Raw genomic sequence first — 20,710 nt, 5'->3', positions numbered from 1 at the left:
ATAAGGAAGAATCGAAATCTTATCCAGTTATGTTGTGTCATAGTTATTCGTACATGTAGAATGGAAAATAATAACATACAATGTGTAATGTTGCTTATAGTCCAATATTAACAAAAAGTAATAAACAGCTGGTGTATTTAGTGGATAATGATGATTTTATAACATCTTGCGTACCCCACTCACACTAAGATAAATATTGGTGTGCCCATAACGGTATCTTTATGCAGTGGTATTAGCAGCATCCAGGTAACCAGACATCCAATTGTAATGGGTTAATCATACACAGGCGTACCCAAGACTCACACGAAGGATAGAGAGGGCACTCCTTAAAAGGTATCTTTAAACTTAGTATTCTTCATATAAATGAGGCGTACCCCAACTCACACTGGAACTGGATATTCTGCTCCTATCAAGGTATCTTTATGATGGTGCTGTTGGCAGACTTTGATGGTTTGATTCAGTAGCTTTTTCGACAGGAACAGAAAACCACAACATCCACTTTATTTATAGAAATGGTTCCGAGTGAGGAAAGCTTTTGCGGAGGATAAGGCGGTGAGACAGTGCTCGGCTAAAGCGACTACGCCAGAACAATCGGGAACGCGCTGCACATCCAGGTTCCGCATCAGACGTCGCAGGTTCCCTTCAGGCCTGTGCCAGGACCGAGAAGGCTGTACAGGTGTGGAATAAGAGCAGCTAACCGCAAATTGTACATGTTTCCTGATCGGAGCTTCTAGTGAAGGATCTGTTAGCTTCAGGGCTCTAGAGCTTAGCCAGAGATGGACGCAGATGTGGGAAAATAGAGGCTCCGATTAAGCAGAGTTCTGAACAGCTTAATGGCTCTATAAATAAAGTGGATGTTGTGGTTTTCTGTTCCTGTCGAAAAAGCTACTGAATCAAACCATCAAAGTCTGCCAACAGCACCATCATAAAGATACCTTGATAGGAGCAGAATACACGCCTGTGTATGATTAACCCATTACAATTGGATGTCTGGTTACCTGGATGCTGCTAATACCACTGCATAAAAGATACCGTTATGGGCACACCAATATTTATCTTAGTGTGAGTGGGGTACGCAAGATGTTATAAAATCATCATTATCCACTAAATACACCAGCTGTTTATTACTTTTTGTTAATATTGGACTATAAGCAACATTACACATTGTATGTTATTATTTTCCATTCTACATGTACGAATAACTACGACACAACATAACTGGATGAGATTACGATTCTTCCTTATGGAGTGAACCAATTCCGAGGTCATCCCTCTCTAGAAGGAACGTATTGTATACATCACTTATCTTTTAAGCGCCTAGGACACAGTCTAGTGTCTACTTTTTGTGTATATTTGTGTTCTATAAATGTGGTGACATTTATTTTGACATTAGAAGTGTACAGGCAGCTTTGCGCCTAAAGAACTCGCTTGACGGTTTTTTACACTTCAATATATTGTATTGATCACATAGTAAGAATATATATGTGGCCCTCTTTAAATTGATACTAGTAAGTAAATGGAGCCGGCAACTGCTGGGTCACCTAAGTCCCCCTGCCCCATACCACCTGCATTACCTTCTGTCCCTGCCTTTCCAGGTCGTATTTGTCCCATTAGTGCTGGGTGCACACCTATGTGCACGTTGGGTGTGACAGCAGCTGGGAACAGGCCATTGTGCAAAACTGATGACCTAATTTCAATCAGGCTCCAATTTTATATAATAGTTTTGGACAATAGTGGCTGCACAACTCATGGTCTAGGTGTAACACTTCAGTACTTTTTAAAGATTTAGTTTTCCTTTAGATGTTAATTAGATTAAAAACGTACTACATTTAGTGGGTAATACACTTTTTCTATTTTATTTATAACTAGTCCCTTGGGATACCCAGATTTTTTTTCTACCAGTATTGCACACTGTTTGCGCAAGGGTGTAGCTACCATAGGTGCAGGCAGTGCAGCTGCTATGGGGCCCAGAGCTGAGATGTGCCCACCTTCCCTGTCACAGTTACATGTGTTATATACATTTTTCGCCATTGGGTGGTACGTAGGGGTCCTGTCAAACTTTTTCCCTTGGGCCTGCAATATATCTAGGTATGGCCCTGTACCTGCTCATTGTAGTGTGGTATAAAATGAACTGGAGGGCATTATAATGTTATATATGGAGCACTGTAATGAGGCACAATATGAACATCGAGCACTATATAGCATAATGTGAACTGGGGGTACTGTGCGGCATAATGTGTACTGGCAGCTCTGAAATGTGACATAGGGTGAACTTAAGCACTGCTACGATTCATGAAAGGAACTAGGGCACTACTATGGGGCATAACATTAAATAAAAGTCTACTATGGCTCAGAAAATGAACTAGAACACTATTATAGGGCATAAAATTAACAACTGCTGCAGAGAATTGTCTCTCTAGAAGCACTGGGACGGGGGCCCCTTCAATATGTGGCCCACAAAGTTTTGGCTACGCCCCTGTGTTAGGGAGTTATTGCCCATTTGTGTTCAGTATGATTGCCCGGCAGCCGGGATGCCGGCCGTCAGTATACCGGCAACGGTATCCCGGCCGCCAGTATGCCGGCAGTGATGTGAGCAGGGCAGCCATCAGGGGGGGACTGCGGGGACTGGTATCCCGGGCCCTTACAGAGAGAGGGTCCACCCTTTGCTCCTATCGCCGATACCTGGAGAGCTGCACCTCGTGTGTACAACAACAGTGGGCTGATGCGCAGGGAGGACTTCTTAATGCATGCCTTCCCTGTGCATTAGCTCTCTGTGAATTATTCCTGCAGGTCTGTAACGCTCCACCCATATGTAACTTCACGATATATGACATCACATAGGAATGGAGCGGTGCAGCAGAATATTTTTTTGGGCGTCGAGGGCGCTGTCTATTTTGTCAGTCCCGGGCCCTACAATTTCTGATGGCAGCCCTTGTTGTGAGCAAAAAGAGTCCCCTTGGGGGCGTGCTGCGCTCGCCACGCTGTGGGCTCATAGGTTCTATTCCCACTCTATGAGTATCATGTACCCCCAGGGCTGTAACTAGGTGTGTGCAGAGGAAGCACCGCACATAGCGCTTCAGGGTAGGGCGCAATGTTGATGGCACTTGTCAATTATCTATTTCTCATACGTCCTTGAGGATGCTGGGGATGACATCAAGATTATGGGGTATAGACAGGATCCGCACGAGACATGGGCACTCCAAAGACTTTTCATTGGGGTTGAACTGGCTCCTCCCTCTATGTCCCTCCTCCAGACCTCAGTTTTAGAAATGTGCCCAGGTCGACTGGATGCACTCTGAGGAGCTCTACTGAGTTTCTCTGAAAAGACTTATGTTAGTTTTTTTATTTTCAGGGAGATCTGTTGGCATCAGACTCCCTGCTTCATGGGACTGAGGGGGCAGAAGCAGAACCAACTTCCTCAGAGTTTCATGGCTCTGTTTCTGGCTGACAGGACACCATTAGCTCCTGAAGGGAACCGAACGCTAGCCGGGTCTAGATGCTCACTCCCACAGCACGCCGTCACCCCCCTCACAGAGCCAGAAGTCAGAAGACAGGTGAGTATGAGAAGAATGATCTTCAATCAAGTAAGTGACGGCTGAGGTGTGGCGCGGCTGGTGGAGGCGCAGCGCGCCATTGCTGCCCACACACACAGGCACCGCAGGGTGTAGGGAGGGCGGGGGGGGGGTGTCTCCCTGGACAGCAAGAAAAATACCTCAAACTGGCTAAAAGGGGGCATAAGATGCCGCTGGCACAGCCCTACCCCCGCCAGTATAAATATTGTCATGGATACTGAGGGGCGGAGCCAGCACACTACTCAGCACCATTTTCTCTCTCTCCTCAGGCTGCAGAGAACACGCTGGTCCTCTCCTCCACTTCTGACAAGTACAAGGTGCAATAAAAGGGGGGGCACAAAGTGATTGTGCTGCATTTGATAGTGTATATTACTATTTAAAAGCGCTTTTGGGCTGTGGACATACTGTGTTCACAGGCAATACTGGCGCTGGGTTTGTGAACTGGCTGCTCCTATCCTGTGTCCCTCTGACAGATTTTACTGTGGGTCTGTCCCCAAAATAAGTCCCAGTGTGTCTGTGAGTGTGGTGTACACGTGTTAGGCATGTCTGAGGCAGGGAGTTCCTCCCCGGAGGAAGCCATTTTAGGGACACAGAGTTGTAATGTGGTGGCGCTACCGGCACACCAAGAGCCTGCATGGGTGAAAGAGCTACGTGACAGTATGCATCTGATTAACCATAGATTAGATAAATCTGAATCTAAGGCTGCATGCTGGAGAAAATCTGTGGAGGATGTGATTTATCAGGATGCTGTTATTCCTTATGCGGGCGGCCCCTCTGGGTCACATAAGAGACCATTTGCAAATGTTGTAAACACTGATACCGACACTGATTCTGATTCTTGTGTCGACAATAGTGAATCCAGAGAAATAGATCATAAATTGGCAAAAAGTATACAATATATGATTGTGGCTATAAGGGACGTGTTGGAGGTTACAGAAAGCACTCCTGTACCTCAGGAGAAGGCTTATTTATGTAAGGAAAAGAAATCCAAAGTCACGTTCCCTCCTTCACACAAACTAAATGCTCTGTTTGAAGGGATGTGGGTGAATCCTGATAAAAAAAATTGTATTCCCAAAAGGATTCACATACAGTAGCTTATCCTTTCCCGGTTGAAGGCAGGAAAAAATGGGAGTCACCCCCTGTGTTAGACAGTGCACTTTCCAGGTTGACAAAGAAGGTAATTCTCCCTGCTCCTGGCACGGCTTCTCTTAAAGAGCCGGCAGACCGCAAAATGGAAACGATATTGAAATCCATTTATGTTACCAATGGTACACTGCGCATGGGTGAGTCGCGCTATTGAAAAATGGTCAAAAAGCGTGTCATCAGAAATTGACACGATTGATAGAGATATACTCCTTAAGTTATGGAATATCAAGGACGCTGCCGCCTACATGCTGGAAGCAATGAAGGATATTGGATTCCTGAGTTCACAAGCCACTACCATGGCAGTATCGGCTAGGCGGGCATTATGGATTCGCCAGTGGAACGCGGATGTAGATTCCAAAAGAAACATGGAGGCTCTCCCATATAAAGGTGAGGCCTTATTTGGCGATGGCCTGGATGCGTTAGTCTCGACGGCTACCGCAGGTAAGTCAACATTTTTGCCCTCTGCGCCTACACCGGCAAAAAAGACCTATCACCCCCAAATGCAGTCCTTTCGGCCCAATAAATACAAAAAGGCGAGAGGTTCCCCCTTCTTTGCAGGTAGGGGAAGGGGAAAGAAGCCCACACCGGCTCCAGGTTCCCAAGAGCAGAAGTCTACCCCTAATTCTGCCAATTCCCCAGCATGACGCTGGAACTCCCTTGCAGGAGGCCGCTCGGGTGGGGGCACGTCTCAAACTCTTCAGCCAGGATTGGATTCTGTCTGGCCTGGATCCCTGGGTGTTGCAAATAGTATCCCAGGGATACAAACTAGAGTTTCAAGACGTTCTTCCATGCCAATTTTTCAAATCGACCTTGCCAGCTTCTCCGCCAGAGAGAGAAGCAGTAACAGCGGCAATCCAGAAATTATGTCAAGACCAGGTTATAGTCCTGGTACCGTTGTCACAACAAGGGCGGGGTTTTTACTCAAGCCTCTTTGTTATTCCAAAGCCGGACGGCTCGGTCAGACCGATCCTAAATCTAAAAGATCTGAATTTCTTCCTGAAAAGGTTCAAGTTCAAGATGGAATCACTTCGGGCGGTAATTGCCAGTCTGGAGGAGGGGGACTACTTAGTGTCGGTGGACATAAAGGATGCTTACCTGCATGTACCCATTTATCCTCCTCACCATGCTTATCTGAGATTCGCGGTTCAGGATTGCCATTACCAATTCCAGATGTTACCTTTCGGTCTCTCCACGGCGCCAAGGGTATTCAAAAAGGTGATGGCGGAGATGATGGTCCTCCTTCGTCAGAAAGGAGTCAATATAATCCCTTATCTGGACGACCTCCTGATAAAGGTGAGATCCAGGGAGCAGTTATTACAAAACATATCCCTCTCCCTGTCAATACTCCAACAACACGGGTGGATCATAAATTACCCAAAGTCACAGTTGGAACCGACGACAAGGTTGTCTTTCCTCGGGATGATTCTGGACACAGAAGTTCAGAGAGTATTTCTTCCGCTGGAAAAGGCTCTGGAAATCCAGAAAATGGTAAAACAGATATTGAAACCATCAAGTGTGTCGATCCATCAGTGCATTCGGTTGTTGGGGAAGATGGTGGCGGCCTACGAGGCCATACAGTTTGGCAGGTTCCATGCCAGAGTATTCCAGTGGGACCTGTTGGACAAGTGGTCGGGGGTCACACCTACACATGCACAGAAAGATAATCCGGTCGCCAAAAACCAGGATTTCGCTCCTGTGGTGGTTGCACAGCTCTCACCTGCTAGAGGGACGCAGGTTCGGGATTCAGGACTGGGTCCTAGTAACCACGGATGCAAGTCTCCGAGGCTGGGGAGCAGTCTCTCAGGGAGAAAACTTCCAGGGACGTTGGTCACAACAGGAAACCTGCCTTCACATAAACGTTCTGGAGCTAAGAGCCATTTACAACAGCCTTCAACAAGCGGTACATCTTCAAGACCGTCCCGTGCAGATCCAGGCGTACAATGTTACAGCAGTCGCATACATAAAGAGTCAGGGCGGAACGAAAAGCAGAGCGGCAATGGCAGAGGCGACAAAAATCCTCCGCTGGGCAGAAAAACATCTACAGGCTCTGTCGGCAATATTCATTCCGGGAGTAGACAACTGGGAAGCAGACTTCCTCAGCAGACACGATCTCCATCCAGGTGAGTGGGGCCTCCAACAAGAAGTCTTCGCAGAGGTGACAAGTCTTAGGGGAGTTCCTCAAATAGACATGATGGCGTCTCGTCTCAACAAGAAGCTTCAGAGATACTGTTCCAAGTCAAGAGACCCTCAAGCAGTAGCAGTGGATGCACTGGTGACCCAGTGGGTGTTTCCGTCAGTGTATGTTTTCCCTCCACTTCCGCTGATCCCAAAAGTACTCAGGATCATAAGAAAGACAAGGGTTCGAGCAATCTTCATTGCCCCAGACTGGCCAAGAAGGGCTTGGTACCCAGATCTTCAGCAGTTACTCATAGGAGATCCTCGGCCTCTTCCTCCTCGGGAGGATCTGCTGCAGCAGGGGCCATGTGTGTACCAAGACTTACCGCGGCTACATTTGACGGCATGGCTGTTGAGTGCCGTATCCTAGCCAGGAAGGATATTCCTAAGGAGGTCATCCCCACCCTTATTCAGGCCAGAAAGGGAGTAACGTCAAAACATTTCCACCATATTTGGAGAAAATATGTGTCTTGGTGTGAATCCAAGAAAGCTCCTACAGAAGAGTTTCACTTAGGACGTTTTCTCCATTTTTTGCAGGATGGTGTGGAGATGGGCCTACGATTGGGATCAATCAAGGTCCAGATTTCTGCCTTGTCAGTGTTCTTCCAAAAACAATTGGCCTCTCTTCCAGAGGTTCAGACCTTCGTGAAAGGGGTTCTGCACATCCAGCCTCCATTCGTGCCTCCAGTGGCACCATGGGACCTTAACGTGGTATTGCAGTTCCTTCAATCGGATTGGTTTGAGCCTCTACAAAAGATAGAGTTGAAGTTTCTCACTTGGAAAGTGGTGATGCTTTCGGAATTGGCATCCGCAAGGCGGGTGTCGGAATTGGGGGCCTTGTCTCACAAGAGCCCTTACCTGATTTTCCATGAAGATAGGGCAGAGTTGCGAACTCGCCAACATTTTCTTCCAAAGGTGGTTTCTGCTTTTCACATAAACCAACCTATTGTGGTGCCAGTAGTTACTGACACATTCACTGATTCAAAGTCTCTAGATGTGGTTAGAGCTTTGAAAATCTATGCTGCTAGAACAGCTCGTATACGGGAAACAGAGGCTCTGTTTGTCCTATATGATCACAACAAGATTGGCTGTCCTGCTTCCAAGCAGACTATTGCACGTTGGATTAGAAACACGATTCAGCAAGCTCATACTACGGCAGGATTGCGGTTACCGACGTCGGTAAAGGCCCACTCCACTAGGAAGGTGGGCTCATCCTGGGTGGCTGCCCGGGGTGTCTCGGCATTACAACTTTGCCGAGCAGCTACTTGGTCAGGGTCAAACACATTTGCTAAGTTCTACAAGTTTGACACCTTGGCCGATGAGGACCTAAAGTTTGGTCAATCGGTGCTGCAGGGTCATATGCACTCTCCCGCCCGTACTGGAGCTTTGGTATAGATCCCATGGTCTTGATGCTGTCCCCAGCATCCTCTAGGACGTATGAGAAAATAGGATTTTGATAACCTACCGGTAAATCCTTTCTCCTAGTCCGTAGAGGATGCTGGGCGCCCGTCCCAGTGCGTTCTTTACCTGTAGTTTAGTTATTACAGTTACACAAGTTGTGCTATCTTGGTTTCAGCATGTTGCTGCAATTAGTTCATGCCTGTTGGCGTGTGTTATGTTGAATGCCATGTGTGCGGCATGGTTGAGGGTGTGAGTTGGTAGATATCTCACCACTAGTTAAGTAATTCCTTTCCTCGAAATGTCAGTCTCCCTGGGCACAGTTCCTACAACTGAGGTCTGGAGGAGGGGCATAGAGGGAGGAGCCAGTTCACACCCAATGAAAAGTCTTTGGAGTGCCCATGTCTCCTGCGGATCACATCTATACCCCATGGTCTTGATGTCGTCCCCAGCATCCTCTATGGACTAGGAGAAAAGGATTTACCGGTAGATTATCAAAATCCTATTTTTAATTACTTTCACATGCAGCTTCCCCCATTTTTGAAGACCAGCATCTCATGCGCCTTATGTCCCTATTGAGAAAAATGGGGTGGGCAATTCTCTCTCTGGCACATGGCACCAAAAAGTCTAGTTACGGCTCTGTGTACACCCATGAGTGGGAATAGGTCCTGAGCGCCGGGATTCTGGCTGTTGGCATTGCCAACTTTCAGGATTACGGTGTCAGTATCCTGACCACCGGGATCCCAACAGCCGACAAATTAACTGCATCCTGCCCACTCTACCAGGATTGCACACTGTTTGGGAGTGATTGGTCATTCTACCAAGATTGTACAATGTTTAGGAGTGATTTCCCATTCTACCAGGATTGCACACTGTTTGGGAGTAATTGGCCATTCTACAAGGATTGCACACTGTTTGTGAGTAATTGCCCATTCTACCAAGATTGTACAATGTTTAAGAGTGATTTCCCATTCTACCAGGATTGCACACTGTTTGGGAGTAATTGGCCATTCTATCAGGATTGCACACTGTTTGGGAGTAATTGCCCATTCTATCAGGATTGCACACTGGGGGTAATTCTGAGTTGATCGCAGCAGCAAGTTTGTTAGCAATTGGGCAAAACCATGTGCACTGCAGGGGGGGCAGATATAACATTTGCAGAGAGAGTTAGAGTTGGGTGGGTTATTTTGTTCTGTGCAAGGTAAATACTGGCTGTTTTATTTTTACACTCACTGCAATTTAGATTTCATTTTGAATACACCCCACCCAAATCTAACTCTCTCTGCACATGTTATATCTGCCACACCTGCAGTGCACATGGGCCCTCATTCCGAGTTGATCGCAGAGAGTCATCGCATCGCAAATGTGCAAAAACTAACTAACTGCGCATGCGCAAAAGCGTAAATACGCATGCGCGAGCACAGCCGTACGACACTGGTGCAAAAATACCACAAAAAAACCCACACGTTACTCACAAACGAAAACGAGGAGTGGCGGAGGAGTGGCAGAGGCGAGACTTCGCAATGGTCCGACATGGGCATGAAAGTGGGCGTACAGTGTGGGAGTATGCAACTCGCAATGGGCGTGTTTTTCGCAATAAAACATTGTCGCTGTTAAAACTAACATAGGAATCCATAGCAATCTTCACGCAGCAGCCGAGTAGGTCTGCAGTTACTCTGCATTTGCGAAGTGCTGTTACAAGTGTGTATGCAGTAATTAGCAGTTAATTGGAGAGCACATTCATCTGTTGGCCAATTACTTGTTAAATACTGCTCAGATGAAAGTTAGCAAACAGCAATTGTCTGAACCCACATTACATGTTTATTCTACTCACATATAAATCTCACACACTGCCAAATAAGGTTGTTGTTTGTGTTAAAGTTGGTGTGTAAACATTTTTGTAAATGGCAGGTTTTAATGTGTGTAAGACTACTAAATGCAAACAAGTGAAATTACACAAAATGTTAATTGCAAGCAGCAACATTTTACCTAAATAAACAGACACCCACATAATGCAGCATACACTTAATTTTGGCCAGAAATGATAGTTTTTTTTTTTTATAATATCTGACAATGTTTTAAATGATGTCCTGTTGACCATAGATAAAACAAAAAAGTGTTGTGTCAGTTTAATTAATATGGACATTAAAGTGTGGTGCAAGGCATACCTGTAGTATTTTTGAAGATGCAATTGTTTAAAAAAATTGTAGATTGTTCCCTCGTTACACAAGTGTCTATATGCTTACATAATCTTCCTGGAACTAAGATTTACATAATGCATTACCTTGAATAAAGTGCACAATTGTTGGTAAAATATTATATGTTTATTACTGTAGTAATATTTTTGAACATCAAAACAACATGGCTACACGTGAGTATCACAGGCAGAGATGGACCAAGCAGCAAGCAGATGCCACTGACACAAATGATATAGCAGAACTCAGTACTCGGCAAAATTCAGCTTCTGACAAACTGAGAAATTTAAGTACCAAAATAAAATATTACACACCCTGCCACACAAAAATTTGGACCCAACTGAGAAAGAATTAGGATCCACCACACAAACACATCAATACATAGCACACTAGTAACAGGAAGATGGCTCTGTTGTTTCTGAAAATAAGCTCACAGGCTACAATACCTCCAAACATTAATAATACATTTCACTAAGAGGGAGTTAGCCATTCTGGACACACAAGCCAACTCCAAAATAACATAGAGGCAACATGAAAAACATGGGTGCTGCCCATCTGGAGAGACATCACTTTCTTTTTTTTCGCCCCGCCTGAGGCTGTTCTTCTTGGCTTGGTCTGCGGAGCGACCTTCGTTGGGCCTGCCCAGTGGGCTGTTCTTCCTGGGCAGGGGCAGGGGAGGGAGCCGATGTGGGTGGCTCTCTGCCACTGTGGGCAAGGGAGACAGCGATGGCCTGGAGCCCTTGCAAGATGTTAGTTGCAAGGCTTTGGAATGAGGAGGCAAGTTGTTCTTGTCCCTGCCTGATCTCTGCCAGACCTTGGCAGAGTTGAGCAACACCTTGCTCAACACTGGTTCGGTGCTCACTGAGCCGGACAGCTATCTGGCTTACCTCCCGGAGGACCCCGTCTTGAAATGCATTTAGGCTCTCACCATACCTAGCTATTTCAAGCAGGATCTCCGGGATAGCAGAGGGTTGGGTGGGGGGGCCAGTAGGAACCTGCAGAGGTGGGATTTGTGGGCCCAGACCCACTAGGTCCCTCCACCTCAGCCTCAGCCACATAACCTTCCTGTGACTCAAACTGATCACCCCCCTGTGCTGTGTTTTGTGGCAAGCAAATAGAAGAATGTGTGGGAAAAGAGTACAATAAAAAATTATTATTTTTTTAAAACATACAGTTTAAATTGCAGACAAATACGTGTGTAAACTTACCTGGCAAATCATGTTCCGTCAGGATCTCAGGCAGGTCCGTGTCCATATTTGACACCCCTTGGGCCTCCTCATAACTGATACAGGGCATCGCCATCTCCTCCAAGTCTGTAAACTCCACAGCGACAGCTGGTCCTCCACCTGTAGCCCTTGAGGCATTCCACTCCGCAGACCTCTTTGCCTTCAGGCGGGATTTGAAGTCGGCCCAACTACATATGTTTGTGGAAATAGGGGCAAAGTAGAGTATTATTATTTCTGTCTAAAAATATATAGGACACATGTTCTGATTTTGTTTGCTATACATAACATCACATGTAACTACATTTTTAAGACAACTTAGCACAGAGAATGGACTGGCAAGATGCACTTACCGTCGTCTAACTTCCTGTGATGTTCTGATGACAGAGCCAACTTCATTCACAGAATGTGTGATGTCCCTCCAGATGCGATCTTTCGTAGCAGCACCCATGTTTTTGGGTCCACTATGTATTTTGGACATGGCCTGCGTGACCAAAACACGCAACTCCCTCTTAGTGAATGCTGGCTGTCTTTTTTTTACGTCTGGAGGTAGCCTTGAGCTTTCCTCCTGTTGCTCCTCACCATCTTCCTCGTCACTAGCAGCTTCTGTCTGTTGTGCTTGTGTGGCTAATGATGATTCTCCCTCAGTTTGGCCAGTATGTGTGTGTGGCAGGGTATCCCCACTTAATTGTTGGGGCTCAGAAGCTGACATTTCCCGAGTACTGGGTCCTGCCTCTTCAAAATCCGCAAAGGCGGATTCCATCATCCGTCTCTGGCACTCTATGCGTTTTTTCGCCAATGCCATCTGCTGCTGCATAATGCGCTCCATCTCTGCTGCTAATTCCTCACGAGTAGCCATGTTGCAGATGACGTCTGTACGCCCAGGTGTGTGCCTATTTATACCTACGTGCGGCGCGATCATTCACACAGGTGTACAGTATGCTAATCTTGCTACTGATTGTACTGCTTATTTAAGGGCCTGGTTTGCACGCTGTGAGTGTACTGGTGATGAATGAAGTTTTTCTGTCTCGTGCGAGAAGGTGCTCTTTTGGACTTTGCAAAGTGAGTAATTTTAGCATTGTCAAGTATACAGTTTTCCGTTTTTTAGCTTTTAGCATATAGACCGTATTGCATATTTTTTGCGAAGTTCCGTTTGTGAGTATTCGTGCAATCGTCTTGTTGTTAAATGCAAGTATGTTTTTTGGTGCAATGCAGGTGGTTTTCTGTTTTTGTAAGAATATCTGTTTATTTATTTTCATTGTTGATTTTAGTGAAATTATTTTGGCCTAACCTGTACTTTATTGTTTCTGTTTTGTGGACTAATGTAAAAATGTTGGTCTTAGTCTCATTTTGTGTCTCTTGTAGGTGTTATTTTTCAGGAGAAGTAATCCATATTTATTTTCGGACCAACTTATTGTTTATTTTTTGGCCCAGTTTCTTTCACTAATCAAGTGTGTTATTTTGAGGAGCAGGTAAGTCCCCTAGGCCTGTGTTTGTGTCTGTTTGTGCTAATGGGCTCTATGTGGTCTTAGTCTCATTTTGTGTCTCTTGTAGGTGTTATTTTTCAGGAGAAGTAATCCATATTTATTTTCGGACCAACTTATTGTTTATTTTTTGGCCCAGTTTCTTTCACTAATCAAGTGTGTTATTTTGAGGAGCAGGTAAGTCCCCTAGGCCTGTGTTTGTGTCTGTTTGTGCTAATGGGCTCTATGTGGTTTTAGTCTCATTTTGTGTCTCTTGTAGGTGTTATTTTTCAGGAGAAGTAATCCATATTTATTTTCGGACCAACTTATTGTTTATTTTTTGGCCCAGTTTCTTTCACTAATCAAGTGTGTTATTTTGAGGAGCAGGTAAGTCCCGTAGGCCTGTGTTTGTGTCTGTTTGTGCTAATGGGCTCTATGTGGTCTTAGTCTCATTTTGTGTCTCTTGTAGGTGTTATTTTTCAGGAGAAGTAATCCATATTTATTTTCGGACCAACTTATTGTTTATTTTTTGGCCCAGTTTCTTTCACTAATCAAGTGTGTTATTTTGAGGAGCAGGTAAGTCCCCTAGGCCTGTGTGTTGTGGAGTATGTGTGTGTTCAAAGTGTTTTGATTATGTTTGTCATCACTATTTTTTTTTTTTAAAACTTATTTTTTCCCGGATTGTTCTGCAAAGTAGTGCTGTTCTTGCCTGTAATAGCTACTAAAGGACTAAATTTGGTGTAGAATCTAGTTTAGATTTATAACATAATTATCATTATTTATACTTAGGTGTTTGATATGTTTTTGATGCTCTTATTATGTGTCTGTTTGGTTGGTTGACACCTTTTTTTTTTTTTTTGTTAAACTATGTTTATTTATACCTTTTAATTTGTGCTTTCCCTTTTTTTTCACAATTTATAATTGGTCCCTAATTGAATCCAGAAACAATGTCGTATGCTCCTGTAGTAAGTTTACACCCTGAAAATTTAATTTGGATTAAGGTTGTACATTTGATTTTTGAATTTGTCTTATTCTCAATATTATTATCTTTATTTTAAGTTGGTGATGTCGGTCTTTGTGGCTGCAGAAGCCCTCCCACCCCAACCCACGGAAGCACTCCCACCCCAACCGCCAGCCCGCCAACCACAACCGGCTACTCATCAACCAAGGCAACGGAGGCGTGCTAGGCCACCAATTTTCCGCACCCGTGTCCTACTTTTTGGGATGCCAGATGATGTGGTTGTGCGTAGATACAGGCTGCCACCACATCTAATCCTAGACACTCTCTCCATAATAGAGAGTGATCTGGAGTCTTCAATTCGGTATCCTACAGCAATACCACCATTGACACAATTCCTTGCTGTGTTACATTTTGTGGCCACAGGGTCATTCCAGCATGTGGTTGGAGACCTGGTTGGCATGTCGCAGGGCCAGTTCAGTAAGGTCCTGCGGCGTGTCAGCCAGGCTTTCCTAAAGCGTGTGAAGCAATTTATTGCTATGCCTTTGGATGCTGGTGCCCTAGATGTGGTGAAGCGGCAATTTGAGGAAGGTGGTAGTCGCTTCCCACATGTTATTGGGGTTGTGGATGGCACACATGTAGCTATTGTGCCACCAAGACATAATGAAGAAATTTATAGAAACAGGAAACTGTTTCATTCTCTGAATGTAATGGTTGTTTGTGGGCCATCCCTCCAGATCCTGTCCCTGAATGCTAAGTTCCCTAGGAGCTCCCATGACGCACATGTTATTAGACAATCAGGGATATGGCAGAGATTAAGATCAAGTCAACGACAAGACATGTGGTTATTGGGTGAGTTCTTTTTTTTTTTTGGTATTTTATACCTAAATAATATTCTCATTCTAATTTAATGTTCTCATCAAACAGGAGACCGTGGATATCCTTGCACCCCCTGGCTCATGACTCCTTACCGTAATCCCAGGCCAGGACCACAGACGGCATTTAACTCCGCGCTTACTGCCACTAGACAGCTGGTGGAGCGCACAATTGGTGTGCTTAAAGGACATTTTCGTGTGCTCCACCGCACTGGTGGCGATATCATGTATTCGCCGGAGATGGCAAGTAAAATAGTGGTCCTGTGCGCTATACTTCATAACATTGCGGTAAGGAGTCGCGTTGAGCTTCCTGACACAGAGGAATTGCCAGATGAGGAGCCAGGGGTTGGCCGGAGATTTGGTGGTGGGAGTGTTTCCCAGAGGGGAAGCCAAGTAAGGGCAAGCATTGTCCAAGAATATTTCAGGTATAGTGTATTTTGTTCTGCTTTTGGAAATTACTAAAAAACACTGTATGCTTATGGTCATTTTGCTCACATGTCATTTAGGTTGTTATTGTAAGGTCATTGTGTAATTGTTAGGGTGTGTTTGAATATATTATTATGTTTTTGATCATTTAAAATTAAAAATGTTAAGCTTACAATGTTTTTTCTGGGAATATAATAATGTGTCGTTGCTAAAAAAAAATTTGTTTGTTTTTTATAATCCTGTTTTCTTTGTAAAAAACACCAACATATGTTACTAAATGTTGAACATTTTGTGACTGTGCAGCTGATTTATCACACCAAATGTGGTGAGTACACTGTGTTTTGTGTTAATTTTATACAAAGTGTGTGTGTGTTGCTTTGGGTGTTTGTATTGGGGGTTATGTCAGAATAGTAATTTTTTTTTCATGCTCTTCCGCGACTGCGTATTTCCGCTCTAGCGAAATAATCACTCTGCTCTTCACAGCATTGTAGACATCAATAAAGTTTATTTCAATGACAGCATAGATTTTACACCAATCACATGCCAACACACACTATAAATATATGCCCAAACAAGGAAAACGCCATTGCCATGATGCGTGCTGCACCGTTCACACGGCGGGAACTCCGCCTGCTAGTGGCGGTGATGGACCGACGCGTAGGCCGCATTGGGCGTTTTATCCCAAATAGGGGTAAACGCGAGGCCTACGCGGAGGTCCGCCGCCTATTACGGAGCCGCCTCCGCAGTCGCAGGACCATCTTCCAGCTAGAGAGGCGCTGGAGCGACCTGCGGAGGCGCACGCCAGACCTCCTGGCGGAGCTCCGCCAACAGATCCGGACCCTACGTGTCCGCAGTAAGTAACATTTCGTGCACAGACGGGATTAACGCATAACCTTTGCATACTGTCGTTAAGTGTGAGTGCCAAAATTTGCACAGAGAAAATTGGCATGAGTGTGTGTAGGTAGGTTATGCAGTGATGCATAACTCCCAATATGACCTTTTGCAAGAGGAACCGAAAACTCTGCTTAGGTATTTGTAACTTAATTGTTAATCTCAAGATTTCTCTGCACAAGTGATGGCAATCATACATTAAGAGTGAAGTGACGGAGCAGAACATTCTGTCCCTCCTGGAGAGACTCATGTTGGGAGGTATGGTACTGACTGTATGTTGTTGGCCATAATTAATACACAGGCAGAAAACTTTAAAAAATTACAGGCTCAGTGGTTTTTTTTTAATTTAAAAATGTGGGTCAATTTTGACACTGGGGATGTTGTTTAGATTTAAAAATGAGAATATAGTTTTAAATGGATAGACGGTATTTTATATAGTTTACTTTTAATCTGTTTATTTGATAAGGCCAACATCATCATAAAATATATATTACTAACTTAGTCATGTTAACCCTGTTTCTATAACATGGTACAGAACAGAGTAATAGGAATATGCTGTGGTTCATTTTTTATTGTTTTTAAAATAATTTTACATATGTCATTATAGGGCGAGCACAACGGCAAGGTGCTGGTGCTGGGAGTCCACACCAGCAACATTCCCCATCCCCTTCCTGATCACCCTCCCCCTCTCCGGCCCAATCCCCCTCTCCAGCCCACACCCCCTCTCCTGCCCACACCCCCTCTCCTGCCCAATCCCCCTCTCCTGCCACCTCACCCTCTCCAGCCACCTCAGCCTCTCCTGCCCAATCCCCCTCTCCAGCCACCTCAGCCTCTCCAGCCACCTCAGCCTCTCCTGCCCAATCCCCCTCTCCAGCCACCTCGGCCTCTCCAGCCACCTCAGCCTCTCCTGCCCAATCCCCCTCTCCAGCCACCTCAGCCTCTCCAGCCACCTCAGCCTCTCCTGCCCAATCCCCCTCTCCAGCCCAAGCCCACTCTCTTTCCCAATCCCCCTCTTCAGTCCACACCCCCCCTCCAGCCCAATCCCACACTTTTTCAAAATTCCCCTCTCTGCCCCCCTCACCCTCTATGTCCATAAAAATCACACCACCACCCTCACCCTATAATTCCTTAACCCACTCTGAAAGTACCTCCCCCTTACATCCTGTCACACAATTGGTCCCTCCTTCCCCCATCCTGCCTCCTTCCCCCATCCAGCACCCATCCCCCATCCAGCCAACCTCATCTCTCCAGCCTCCATCCCCCAGCCAGCACCTATCCCCCATCCAGCCTCCATCCCCCAGCCAGCACCTATCCCCCATCCAGCCTCCATCCCCCAGCCAGCCAACGACGCCTACAGAATGGGCAGCAGAGGCCCCAGAGCCACTAGAGGGAGGTTGCCAAGTGTCAGAGGATAGTAAGTTCGCACACATTCCTTTTTTTTTTTTTTTTAATGCATTGTTGTACTGTGGATAATCTTTTGTCTAGGTTGAATGCTTGTCTTCTTCATCATGGTATGGATGATGCATTCACATTTGTGTGCGGGACATTATATGTACAGTGTCTACATCTGGTTGTAAATCACTATGTCGACAGGTTTGCCTGCACAACAAGCTTTGTATGTGAAACATTATCTGCAACACATTTAGACCTGAGTGATATTTTTTGTTTTAGTTTTTTGTTTTTGTTTTTTTTTTGTTATGAAAGTTACACTCACAAAATGCTTATTTGCTTTATTAAAATCTGTTTGACCTTACTTATTTTGTAAGGCAGGCTTTCAGGGAGTGTGGGCATGCTAGGATATGTTGTCCTCCTGAAGATGTTGATATGCAGGTCAAAACAGCACAAAAAACAAGTCTGCTTCACTACAGATGTGAATGAAGACCAGTATGGGGTTACATGTACTAATTTGGGGTTGTGATTCAAGATTGGATGTTTACCATAGCAAACAAACAAAAACAAAGTTACAGTTATTTCCCACCTTCGAGAAGAGAAGTAGAATGTGATTTGTTGCTATGGACAACATCACACCCTAAATAGAACTCCCATCTTAGTAAATGTACATCATGGTGTGGTAGACTTTTACACATTGTCATTTTGCTATGTCAAACATTGCTGAGTATGCTTGTGTGTTGGTATGCTACTGTTTAGTCATTTATACATACATGATGTATATCATTTGATATGAAAGTGTGCTTTGTGGAATTGTGATGTAATAGGAATTATTATTTTTTTTCATTAATCATTTTTACTCTGCATTTCAGATGGTGCCATTGGAGATCCCACAAGCCTGGCAGGCATCGTTGGGCGTTTGAGAATGCAATTGGAGGCCATGTTGGCCGAAGTCAATAATTTGGCAAATTTAATTTAAGTTTAAAAAAAAAAATGTTTTAAAAAATGAAAAACAACAAATTTTGAAAAAATAAACAATCATTATTTACTGTTATGCGCTTGTGATGTTTTTTAAGCAACAATCTAAAAGCATATTGCAATGCAGAAATTGGTTACCTAACAAAGAAACAACAACAAAAATTATGAGTTTAATTCTTATTTATTACATACAAATTAGGTTAGTTAGCTTATTTTAATTTTTAAAAAAGTAAACACATACATTCACACACTACACATACACACCAAATTATGCTATCTACATTTCTGTCAGGCACAGTTTATACATCTCTTGCACTTCTTTAAAAAAAAACATGGTAATGACCAATTATGCCTACAAACTTTTCTTAAGGTATTCTTTGCAGACTTAACTGGTCATGCACATAATCAATTATTACACTAATTGGATTTATAATTGAGGGACGCTTGCTGAGTTAGAATTGCAAGGTGTCATCTAAATTAGGTTTAAAAAACCATTGCTGTGCGTTTGTTTGCACAAAACTTAGCATATTTAAGAGGAATGCGTAAATCTACGATGACATCGTATTTTTGCGATGAGGTTTGTGTGTATGCGTTGGATTCGCTATAATGCGTTGTAATATGGCATACGCCTACCTTGTGTAATACTGCGTACGAAATAGCAAAAATACGTTGGGGGCGGACATTCGCAATTTTACAACGTAATCGCAACTTTGCGATTATGTTGTGCGAACGAAAACCTTAGCGACCAACTCGGAATGACCTCCATGATTTTGCCCAACTGCTAACAAAATTACAGCTGCGATCAACTCAGAATTAGGCCCCCTGTTTGGGAGTGATTGTTGGCCATTCTTCCCTGGAGATTTGCTATAGGTTATTTAGGGTGGTTGGATGACGTATGTTGTCTACTAATTTTATACAGTGTCACAGATTCTCAACTGCATTAAGATCTGCACTTTGACTTGCCCATTGCAGAATTCTTAACTTTTAACCATGCCAGTGTTGCTTTGGTCTTGTGGTTGGATTCATTGGCCCTCATTCCGAGTTGTTCGCTCGCTAGCTGCTTTTAGCAGCATTGCATACGCTAGGCCGCCACCCCCTGGAAGTGTATCTTAGCTTAGCAGAGTAGCGAACGAAAGATTAGCAGAACTGCTAATAAATAATTCTTTGCAGTTTCTGAGTAGCTCCAGACCTACTCACAGATTGCGATCAGCTCAGTCCGTTTAGTTCCTGGTTTGACGTCACAAACATGCCCTGCGTACGGCCAACCACTCCCCCGTTTCTCCAGACACTCCCGCGTTTTATCCTGGCACGCCTGCGTTTTTTAGCACACTCCCGGAAAATGCTCAGTTACCACCCAGAAACGCCCCTTTCCTGTCAATCATACACCGATCAGCAGTGCGACTGAAAAGTGCCACAGGATCCACAGCAAAACTGCTAAGTTTTTAGTTAAATAACTAAGCGCATGCGCCCTGCGTGCCTTGCGCATGCGCAATTAGCAACAAATCGCAGCATAGCAAAAATCGTCAACGAGCAAACAACTTGGAATAACCCCCATTATCCAGCTGAGCAGTAATCTTTCTCCCAACCTTTAGTTTTCTAACATAGTGATGCAGGTTGTCTTGCAGTATCTCTCTATACAGATGTGTCTGATTACATTGTTGACATCGCTGCATTAATAGCGTGGGATAATGGGCAACATGCGTATGTATGTTCCCGTTATCCATTGACTTCTGCAGGGAAGCTGGCAGCTGTGACTAAGCACGGCATACAACTATGCGCCCGCTATGAAACACTGCTATATGCAACAACATCACCGGACACATCTGCATTATGAAGGAATTAGGATGGATCCAGCAGTCTTTCAAGTACTAAGATGCCCGTTCCTTGATGAGGAAAAGCATCTTCACAACTTACTGCTGTCACACCCAGAGCCGGCGCTACCCGCTCGGTTGATTCTATTTCGGAGTGGGAGAAGGGACCATCTGACGTATCTAGGGGAGGAGACACGTCACCACGGGGAG

General features: G+C 44.7%; 1 protein-coding gene and 1 long non-coding RNA gene across 4 annotated transcripts in view; both read left to right on the top strand.

The window, feature by feature from the left end:
• Positions 1-18,746, top strand: part of LOC134948922 (putative nuclease HARBI1) — a 112,086-nt gene extending 93,340 nt beyond the window's left edge. For 2 of the 3 annotated variants that reach the window (XM_063937208.1, XM_063937209.1), the window contains exons 4-10: positions 12,686-12,771; positions 13,075-13,181; positions 13,264-13,370; positions 13,453-13,559; positions 13,642-14,982; positions 15,058-17,736; positions 18,584-18,746. In XM_063937208.1, coding sequence (XP_063793278.1) covers positions 14,238-14,982; positions 15,058-15,467 — 1,155 coding nt within the window. In that variant the 5' untranslated portion in view covers positions 12,686-12,771; positions 13,075-13,181; positions 13,264-13,370; positions 13,453-13,559; positions 13,642-14,237 and the 3' untranslated portion in view covers positions 15,468-17,736; positions 18,584-18,746. The remainder of the gene's footprint in view (positions 1-12,685; positions 12,772-13,074; positions 13,182-13,263; positions 13,371-13,452; positions 13,560-13,641; positions 14,983-15,057; positions 17,737-18,583) is intronic. The other variant, XM_063937210.1, reaches the window with a different exon arrangement.
• The window catches only part of LOC134948923 (uncharacterized), a 210,901-nt gene that overhangs the window by 8,676 nt on the left and 181,515 nt on the right, over positions 1-20,710 (top strand). The window lies entirely within an intron of this gene.

This window comes from Pseudophryne corroboree, chromosome 8 (assembly GCF_028390025.1).
Source record: "Pseudophryne corroboree isolate aPseCor3 chromosome 8, aPseCor3.hap2, whole genome shotgun sequence".
NCBI lineage: Eukaryota > Metazoa > Chordata > Amphibia > Anura > Myobatrachidae > Pseudophryne > Pseudophryne corroboree.
The sequence above is the reverse complement of the archived record's forward strand: the minus strand, read 5'-3'. Positions and strand labels throughout refer to the sequence as shown.